Below are 8,999 nucleotides of genomic sequence, written 5' to 3' on the forward strand. Positions count from 1 at the left end.
GTTAGGGTTTCACTGCAGATTCTTTGTCCTCCATGGCTGCCCTGCTTAGCTTCCATGTCCTGGCCTGAGGGCTGCCGGGTTTCTTTCAGGCCTGCCTGTGTTCCTGGAGGGCCAGGAAGCAGCTCTCCTCAGCCTGTCCCTGCCTGTGCAGTACTGCAGCCCTCAGCCACTGGGACCACCTGTTGCTTGTTGTCCCTGGGGCCAGAACTTGGGACATTGAGCTCTCTTTAGTGGCCTGGGCAGGACCTGATTGCCAAGTTCACACTGCTCCCTGCGAGGGTGCTGGGCTGGAAGGACCATACCCCAAGACTCACCAGAGCTGCAAGAACCTGGGTCTTGGAGTTGGCACCCTCAGTGGGAGAGCCATCTGCTTAAAGGGTGTGCAGGGCTTAGCTCAGGGACATGACAGATGCCCTAGAGACCAGCAGGGCTGCTGTTGGGGCAATTCCTCTAAAAGTGGCCCCCACTCTCGGGAACCACTGCCTCTGGCTGTGGCTCCACAGGGGTGTCCTGGGCCTCAAGCCCTTATGCCTGGGGACACCATATAGGACAGGGGACTGATGGTGTCCTCCACAGCTGGGGCATCTCTTGGTCTCATTGGGACCAGACAGGGTCACAGGACATTTTTCCATCCAGTCTCAGAGCAGACACTTCCTGGGGCCCCAGCCCCCTGGATAGGGCACATTATGGCCGTGGCTGCATTTGATGTCCCCACCTACCCCCATCCCTGGGAGGGGCTCCATGGTGCAGGGGCCTGAAGTGGGCAGGGGAAGACCTTTGGGTCCTGTAGTTCCTTAAGCTCTCCTGTGACATGCTGTTTTCAGGGTGCTTTTAGGTGCCTATGATTGCTGTCAGGACTCACCCACGGGGCCATGGACACTGAGAATCACAAGTCAGACCAAGTAGATACCCTCGGCCACATTTCCAGTGTTCACAGCTGTGTGACTGGTCAGCATACACAGGCCATTTCCTCCCTGCCCGCTTCTCTGGGACCTCACTTTTTTGGCACCTATTAATCAGTTGAGGAAGGGCCTAGACCAGAAGTTGGGCACCGGGGTTTCAGCAGGGAACTGGGGAGGGGTGCTCACTAAATGCAAAGTCCTGCCATGCATCAGCCTCTCCCAACTCCGTCAGTAACTGGTCAGAGAAAGGCCAGGCTGCACCCATCAGGCATCTTTCTGCTGCAGAGGGTTAACCCCCCCTCAGAAAGGGCTTAGATTTGATCCCAGAACTTGCTGGCAGGGTATGACCTTCAGAAGCGGCATGGAGGAGGTTGTGGAATCACTCCTGGGAAGGGAACAAAACCCCATTGTTGCTAGGTGGGATGCAGAGCCCCTGCACCTCTTCCTGGACAGTGACTTCCAGGCGGCGGGCCAGCCTAGGCCTGCTTTGGGAAAGATCCTGGCCCGGGGGTGGGGTAGGGGAGCCCGAGGGGTTGTCCAGCCCTGCCCCCTCCTACAGGGCAGCTTTGATCCCTGGGCCTTTCCATCCCTGAGCCCAGGGCCTGGAGGAAGGAGGGGCTCCGGTTACAGGGTTCCCCCTCCCTCTCCAGCCAGAGCCAGCCCTTCTCCGCCCCTTGGTGACCCTTGTGGCCAGTGTCCCTGTGATTCTGGGTGCTGGCCCCTCCCCAGCCTTCCTCGCCTCTCCCCGCCCCCTGCCCTGAGCTGACCAGAGGGGCCAGGCGGGGGAGGGGCCAGTGCCACATGCACAGACTCAGCTCGGAGAGACCCGGACCCACCCAGCCCCTGGGACAGCGTCTACCGTGAGCTCCGACCTTGCTGGAGAGAGGGGAGCCCAGGGTCAGAGGGCAGGGGTGCCGACCACAGGTGTGGGAGGGTGGATGCCTGTAGGGAGTGGGGCTCGGCAGGCCCTGAGGAGGAGCTAGTGGCCACACACCCCCACCCCTGGTCCCACAGTCCCCATGCCGGCCTCGAGGCCGCTCCTGCCGCTGCTCCTCCTGGTTGGGCTGACTTCAGGGGCCAACCTGCCACCAGGGCCCGGGAGCCATCCGGGTGTGTGCCCCAACCAGCTCAGCCCCAACCTCTGGGTGGACGCCCAGAGCACCTGTGAGCGTGAGTGCATCAGGGATCAGGTGAGCGTGGGCACATCCCTGCTGGCCCGGTTGGGGGGTGGGCAGACTGTAGGGGCCCAGAGTGTCTGGAGGTTCTGGCCAGCCTGGGGGAAGCCCAGACCTCACCCCTGCCCCAGGCCTTGCCTGCAGAGGGGACCCTGGCAGCACTCAACCCTGGGAGTTCACTCCCTCCTTGGGCTCCCCACTGTTCTGCTAGTTTCACACTATGCTCTGTATGAGGATCCCAGGGGAAAGACACCCCTAGTCTTTGCCTTCGTGTGTTTGAAGATTGGGGGCCCCCTCCTTACTCCCCAGACTTGCACACCCCCACCATGCACCACTGAAGTGGCCTTAAACACATTTTATGTCCTCTTCAGCCTCAGTGTCCACATCTGTGTGACAGGAATAATAAAAAAAATTTGCTTTGGGGACCAAAGGATTCAATGAGGTTCAATGAGATGACATGGGTGATGGGCATACCAGGGAGCTGTAGTTCATTGTACAACATGATATGCAAACTTCTGCAAACCTGCTCAGCTCCCAGAGGGGAAACAGAGATTCAGGGAGAGGCAGCAGGAGATGCACCCCTGACCGTGCTGGGGGTATTAGGGTGTCCACTGAGCTGTCCCCCACCCCCTAGGACTGTTCAGCCACCGAGAAGTGCTGCACCAACGTGTGTGGGCTGCAGAGCTGTGTGGCGGCCCGCTTCCCCAACAGTGGCCTGGAGGTGGCACCCGTGCAGGCGGCCTCCTGCGAAGGTTTTGTGTGCCCGCAGCAGGGCTCCGACTGTGACATCTGGGATGGACAGCCCGTGTGCCGCTGCCGTGACCGCTGTGAGAAGGAGCCCAGCTTCACCTGCGCCTCGGACGGCCTCACCTACTACAACCGCTGTTACATGGACGCTGAGGCCTGCCTGCGAGGCCTCCGCCTGCATGTCGTGCCCTGCAAGCATGTCCTCAGCTGGCCACCCAGCAGCCCAGGGCCCCCGGAGACCACCGCCCGCCCAACGCCTGGGGATGCCCTGGTGCCGCCTGCCCTCTACAGCAGCCCCTCCCCACAGGCAGTGTATGTGGGGGGCACAGCCAGCCTCCACTGTGATGTCAGTGGCCACCCGCCACCTGCCGTGACCTGGGAGAAGCAGAGTGACCAGCGGGAGAACCTGATCATGCGGCCAGACCAGATGTATGGCAATGTGGTGGTCACCAGCATTGGGCAGCTGGTGCTTTACAACGCTCGGCTCGAGGATGCCGGCCTCTACACGTGCACCGCACGAAATGCTGCTGGCCTGCTGCGGGCTGACTTCCCGCTCTCTGTGGTCCAGCGAGAGCTGGCCAGGGATGGGGCCCCTGCCGCCCCGGCTGAGTGCCTTCCCAGCACGCAGACCTGTGTTGGCCCCGACTCTGGCCTAGTCCTTTGGCACTTTGACCCACAGCGGGGTGGCTGCATGACCTTTCTGGTTGGCAGCTGTGTAGGGAGTGCCCAGGGCTTTGAGACCTATGAGGCGTGCCAACAGGCCTGTGCTCACGGCCCCAGGGATGCCTGCGTGCTGCCTGCCGTGCAGGGCCCCTGCCAGGGCTGGGAGCCACGCTGGGCCTACAGTCCGCTGCTGCAGCAGTGCCACCCCTTCGTGTACAGCGGCTGCGAGGGCAACGGCAACAACTTTGAGAGCCGTGAGAGCTGCGAGGATGCCTGCCCTGTGCCGCGCACACCACCCTGCCAGGCCTGCCGGCTCCGGAGCAAGCTGGCACTCAGCCTGTGCCGCAGCGACTTCGCCATCGTGGGCCGGCTGACCGAGGTGCTGGAGGAGCCCGAGGCAGGCAGTGGCGGCATCGCTCGTGTGGCCCTGGACGATGTGCTTAAGGATGACAAGATGGGCCTCAGGTTCTTGGGCACCAAGTACCTGGAGGTGACGCTGAGTGGCATGGACCGGGCCTGCCCCTGCCCCAACGTGACAGTGGGCGACAGCCCACTGGTCATCATGGGCGAGGTACGAGACGGCGTGGCCATGCTGGACGCAGGCAGCTACGTCCGTGCTGCCAGTGAAAAGCGAGTCAAGAAGATCTCAGAGCTGCTAGAGAGGAAGGCCTGTGAGCTGCTCAACCGCTTCCAGGACTAGCCAATCCACCTACCCAACCCCACACCCACCCATCCCACCTCTGGCAGCTGAATAAAAGTCCTGGACCGCAAGGCCTGACCCTTCCCCACCTGGCCTGCTTCAGCAGGGATCCTGCCACCACATGGGACTTTGGCTCCAGTCTGAGGTCACCAAGGAGCACCAGCCTCCTTCTGGGGAGCCTCCTGTGTCCCTGCAGAAGCACAAGTGAGGACCAGCCACTGAGGTGGTGCCACCTCCCATGGTAGAAGGCCAGGCATCCAGTTCAGTGTTGTCTCAACGATCCCTGGGTCCTCCCTCCCTCTCTCCCTCCCCTCACTGTCCGAGTGGAGCAACAGAGTCCAGGATGCCCCCAAGCCCTGACCTACAGGCCAAAGCCCTCCTGCCCACAGTATGGAACCCTTGGAGAGACAGCCTGCCCACCCATCATCCTCCATACCAGCAGTGGGGCAGCAGGAAACACTTTTATTTCCAGGCTCTCAGCAGCCTTGTGGCCACTGGTCAAGAACTCCTAGCCTGGGCAGAGCCAGTCCCCATAGTGTGGCCCAGGGAAGCAGGTGCTGGTAGTCTGGGTTTATCCCAGGGACATAGGCATACTGGAGGAGGGGGTTACTCTTTCCGGAAAATTAGGCACTTGTTGTTGGCTGGCATGTCCACCTATAGGAGACACTTTGGCTGGAGAAGCTGCCTCTGGTCCCCAGGGAGGCTGCACCTGACCACAGTCCTCTCTCCACCTACCATCCTCTCCAGGAGCAGGCCGCTAGCCTGGCCCAGGTCTTCCAAAAGGGCTGTGTCCCGCAGCCCCCACTCTGGATTTCTGCAGGAGAGAAGGAGGTGGAGTCGTGGCCTGGGGGTCGCTCAGCCCACCTGCCCCCCGAGCCAAGCCCCCTACCCACCCAGCTCTGACCTGCATCTGAGGGTCAGGTCAAAGTCCACGTTACTCTGAGGAGAAATCTTCCCATTGATGGCATAGGGCTGTGGAGACGGGGTACACAACTCTGCCTGCCGCCCACTGCCCCAGGGTCAGCCATCCCGTCATCCACTGGGCAGACTTGCAAGCTGGCACCGACAGGATGGAAAGGACACACCCCTCCCTGCCCTCCAGAGGCGGGATAGCTGAGGACCAGCTACTGAGCCAAGGGGGTGCAGGGAGACTGGCAGGTGGGGTGGGATGGGGGAGGGTATTGGAGAGAGGCAGGCCTGGGTGTGTTACAGTGATGACAGGTAGCTGGGGAAAAGAGAGAATAAGGGAGTCCAGAAAGGCAAGAACAGCCAAGGATGGCTAGGGTGGTCCTGCCAGGGCAAGCCCCACTCTGGCAGGGGCACTCACCCCATAGGTGATGAGCAGCGCCTTGGGTTTGAGCAGGTGTCCTGCTGCTCTGAAAAGCCCCTGTGGAGAGGGGAGGCAAGACAGCAGTGAGGAACTTTCCTCAGACCACTAAAAGAGCCCTGGGCCCCGTGCTGGAGGCTCAGCCTGACTTCCCCGGCCTGAGTGCTCCATCTCTCATATGGGGCAAACCTGGCACCCCACTCCCTCCCAGTGCAGGGGGAGGAATGCGCATGGAGCAGGTGGGTGGCCCCTGGGTAGCTCACCCACACTCCCACACACCTCAGTGCATCTCAGGGGGCTGATGTGGATCATGTTGATGCAGAGTAGCAGGTCCAGGGATTGCGGCAGGATCCCGCCCCACTGCTCCCAATCCCAGGTCACGTCCAGGTACAGAGGGGCTTTCACGTTGGGCAGCTCATGGGCCTGAGTGGTGGCTGCAATGCTGTGGAAAGGCAGGCCGTGGGTGGGGGTGGCCTCTGCAGCCATTTCTGAGCCCCTGCAACCCGGCTTGGTAGAGGCCTAGAAGGGTCACAAAAGCGTATGGAGCCAGGGGCAGCGGGATGGGGCCCGGTCTGCCATTGAACCTGTCCAGGCAGCGCTGGTCCACGTCGGACGGCTGCCACTCGGCGTAGGGGAAGGCCCGCGCGAAGTGGGCCGCGTGCTGGCCGGAGCCCGAGGCCACCTCGAGTACGCGAACGCCGCGCTGGGCCGGGTCCACGTACTGCCGCAGCACGCGCAGGATGGGATCCTTGTTCCGCTCCGCGGCCGCCGCCATCAGCATCGTCGTAGTCTGGTGCCGCGAGACCTGTCGGGAGCTGTGGCCTCGCAGCCGCGTAGCACGCGACCCACCTCACCACGGACTACAATTCCCAGGAGGACGCGCGCCATGCGTTAAAGGGTGGGCAGCCGCTGGAGGCGCTCAGCGAGTGGCTGTCTCCGGCGGCGGACCGGGCGACGAGCTGGGTCACCGGCTTACAGGTGCCTATCGGCTCAGCACCCGGTGTCCGTGGCTGTCCTAGCTTTTTCATCGCGCTTGTTACTCCAAAACTGTGTCGTTCGCATTATCACCTGAATAGATGCTTCCCGCTTGTCTGGCTTTTTTTCGTTGATGAAATCTCTTAGGTCAGAGAGTTTTTTGAGATGGTGGGAAAAAAACCTCAAAAACTCAAAAGCCTAACTGTATAGCACAGGGAAATATATATAAGATCTTGTGGTAGCTCACAGCGAAAAAATATGTGACAATGAATATATGTATGTTCATGTATGACTGAAAAATTGTTATTTTCACTGGAATTTAACACAACATTGTAAAATGACTATACACTGGAATTTAACACAACATTGTAAAATGACTATAACTCAATAAAGGCATGTTTTAAAAAAAAATAGACTGATATAAAAAAGTCAAAAGTCTACTGCGCCGCCCGGGAATCGAACCCGGGTCGCAAGAATGGGAATCTTGCATGATACCACTACACCAGCGGCGCTACTTGCTAAGCGCTGGCCCGCGAGACTTAGGGTTTCGTGACGCAAGTTCCCCACACTACTCTCACACCACACAGAAAGACCAGAACCCGTGCGCCGCCGCCGCGCCAACAACAGGGATAGGAGCGCCGCGCTTGGAGAAGGACGCGACAGTGGGGGTCTCGCGGTGCGCTTGGGCGCCCTGCTCTCGAGAGGGAGGAGCGGGAATGAGGGACGCGGGCTTGTGGGCAGCCTGGATTCGGGTTGCACCTTGGAATCTGTGGCAACCGCCGCATTCCAAAAGTGATGGGGCGGGGCCGAAGCAGAGCTCTTCAGGGGAGGACCTTCGTAGGTGGGCGGGGTTGTGTTGTGGGTGGGGCTTCCGGTGGGCGGGATTGTGCTTGGTAAGGCTCCTTGTCGTGGGTGGGGCTCCCGTCGGGGTAGAGCTGTGTGCTGGGTGGGGCGGGCCCAGCGTGCAGGAACTGGACCTGTGCTGCTCAGGGTTTCTCTGTGCACCGAGATAACCAGCGCTAGCCCAGGGTTCACGGGTGTTGTGAAGGGTCGGTGAACCCAGGAATCAAGTCGGAGGCCGATCTGTTGTGTCCAGGGTACTTCTCTGGTTGTCTTCTTGGGGTCCATGTCTCAGAAGGGGCCCTGTTAGCAGGCTAAAGGCGTTGCTCCGCAGTCAACACTAGCTTATCTCCTTAGCTGGACAACTTTTCTCGCTTGAGACTCCCATACTCGACTTCGCTCTGGCAAGGGCTCTGAGGATGGCACTGACTGGAACTTTAGCCGGGGGTTGCTGTCGAGGGGACAAGGGCCCAGAGTCTGACTGTGGTCAGACAGAGGACAACTTTGCAGCTTCTGGACAGGAAATGGTATAGGGTTGGCTGGTCTGGACACACCCCCTGGGAAGTTTCCACTCAGTGGGCCAGCTTGCCCACCTCCATCCCGCCCCGGTGGCACTCTGCTCTACAACCACCCTGTTTTCTTCAGCAGACTTTCTCATTTCACGGCCCTGAGCTTTCATTACCTGACTCACGTTTTGCCTCACCTCCTCCTAGTTTGTTGGCTGAGCCATTTCTGTGTCTCCAGGTGAAGTGTTCCTCAATGCAAATCCCTGCCCCTGCCCCCATCTGTGAAGATCAGTGGTTACCTGAGTCCTCACCACCCAGGCCCCTTGGCCCACCTTGCCCACTCAAGAGGCACCAGGCTTCCTGGTGGCTTCACATGGCATTCCTGGGCACAGGCCACTCTGTGCTCTTGTCATGTAATAAGAAATACATATTTGGTCTTCATCCTGGTTCCTGGCACAGAGCTTCTAAAACCCTGGAGATTTCCAGGGGTGAGAGGAGCATCTTTTATTCGTAACAAGCCCCTTTCAACCTTACTTGGGTATGTATCAATGAGGTGACTTTTGGGAAATGGGAGCTGGTTGCTAAGGAACCCTGTGATTAGAGGGTTAGAACTTTCTGCCCCACTCCAGACTTCTGACTCCTAAGAGTGGGTGGGGCTGGAGACTGAACAAATCACCAGTGGTCGATGATTTAATCAGTCATGCCTGTGTCCTGGAGACTCCATACAAACCCAAAATGAAAGGGTTCAGGGAGCTTCCATCTGTAAACTCATGGTGGTGCAGAGAGGGTGGCTCCCCAGGAAGGCATGGAGGATCTGCACCCCTTCCCACCCCTTTCCTGGGCATCTCTTCCATCTAGTTCTTCCTGAGTCATGTCCTTTATGATAAACCAGTAAACAGAAGCAAAGTGTTTCCATGAGTTCTGTGAGCTGTTCTGGCAACACGAGGAGGATTACAAAACTCGTTTTACAGCTGGTGGGTCAGAAACACAGGTAACAGTCTGGACTTGTTGCTAGCATCTGAAGTAAGGCCTGTCTTGTGAGACAGACCCCTTAAACTGTAGGGTCTGCACTGATGCTGGGCAGTCTATGCCAGGATTGAGTTAAATCATAAGACACCCAGTTGGTGTGCAAAGGGATCTGGAGAATTGCTTACTGAGAAAACC

General features: G+C 59.3%; 2 protein-coding genes and 1 non-coding gene across 6 annotated transcripts; 1 reads left to right on the forward strand and 2 right to left on the reverse strand.

Annotated features, from left to right (window-relative positions):
• Positions 1-102: 102 nt before the first annotated feature.
• Positions 103-4,253, forward strand: WFIKKN1 (WAP, follistatin/kazal, immunoglobulin, kunitz and netrin domain containing 1). The gene is made up of 2 exons (XM_031447441.2): positions 103-2,092; positions 2,712-4,253. Exons 1-2 carry the CDS (start codon positions 1,922-1,924, stop codon positions 4,185-4,187), a joined length of 1,647 nt encoding a protein of 548 aa, XP_031303301.1. The 5' UTR covers positions 103-1,921; the 3' UTR covers positions 4,188-4,253.
• A 375-nt stretch (positions 4,254-4,628) lies between these two features.
• On the reverse strand, positions 4,629-6,309 carry METTL26 (methyltransferase like 26). 4 transcript variants are annotated; one of them, XM_010991111.3, is made up of 6 exons: positions 6,099-6,309; positions 5,794-5,956; positions 5,515-5,574; positions 5,092-5,159; positions 4,923-5,001; positions 4,629-4,841 (listed from the first exon to the last, which is right to left on the reverse strand). In XM_010991111.3, exons 1-6 carry the CDS (start codon positions 6,293-6,295, stop codon positions 4,794-4,796), a joined length of 615 nt encoding a protein of 204 aa, XP_010989413.1. In that variant the 5' UTR covers positions 6,296-6,309; the 3' UTR covers positions 4,629-4,793. The 4 variants fall into 4 exon arrangements, with proteins under 4 accessions (XP_010989413.1, XP_064334339.1, XP_010989412.1 ...); XM_064478269.1 differs by having other exon boundaries at positions 4,629-5,001; positions 6,237-6,309; XM_010991110.3 differs by having other exon boundaries at positions 4,629-5,001.
• A 621-nt stretch (positions 6,310-6,930) lies between these two features.
• Positions 6,931-7,001, reverse strand: TRNAG-CCC (transfer RNA glycine (anticodon CCC)). Its single transcript has one exon. It is a non-coding gene; the product is annotated as a tRNA-Gly (tRNA).
• Positions 7,002-8,999: the final 1,998 nt, after the last annotated feature.

The sequence above is a fragment of the Camelus dromedarius genome, chromosome 24 (assembly GCF_036321535.1).
Source record: "Camelus dromedarius isolate mCamDro1 chromosome 24, mCamDro1.pat, whole genome shotgun sequence".
NCBI lineage: Eukaryota > Metazoa > Chordata > Mammalia > Artiodactyla > Camelidae > Camelus > Camelus dromedarius.

What these genes read in the sequence shown, in the direction of transcription:
- METTL26 (XM_010991110.3), bottom strand. Translation starts at nt 6,295, where the DNA reads ATGCTGATGGCGGCGGCCGCGGAGCGGAACAAGGATCCCATCCTGCGC. An exon ending in GACCAGCGCTGCCTGGACAG is followed by an intron (nt 5,957 to 6,098) that starts GTTCAATGGCAG and finishes GCCTTTCCACAG; the next exon opens with CATTGCAGCCACCACTCAGG. An exon ending in CGCTGCTCATCACCTATGGG is followed by an intron (nt 5,160 to 5,514) that starts GTGAGTGCCCCT and finishes CCGTCTCCACAG; the next exon opens with CCCTATGCCATCAATGGGAA.
- WFIKKN1 (XM_031447441.2), top strand. Translation starts at nt 1,922, where the DNA reads ATGCCGGCCTCGAGGCCGCTCCTGCCGCTGCTCCTCCTGGTTGGGCTG. An exon ending in GTGAGTGCATCAGGGATCAG is followed by an intron (nt 2,093 to 2,711) that starts GTGAGCGTGGGC and finishes CCCACCCCCTAG; the next exon opens with GACTGTTCAGCCACCGAGAA.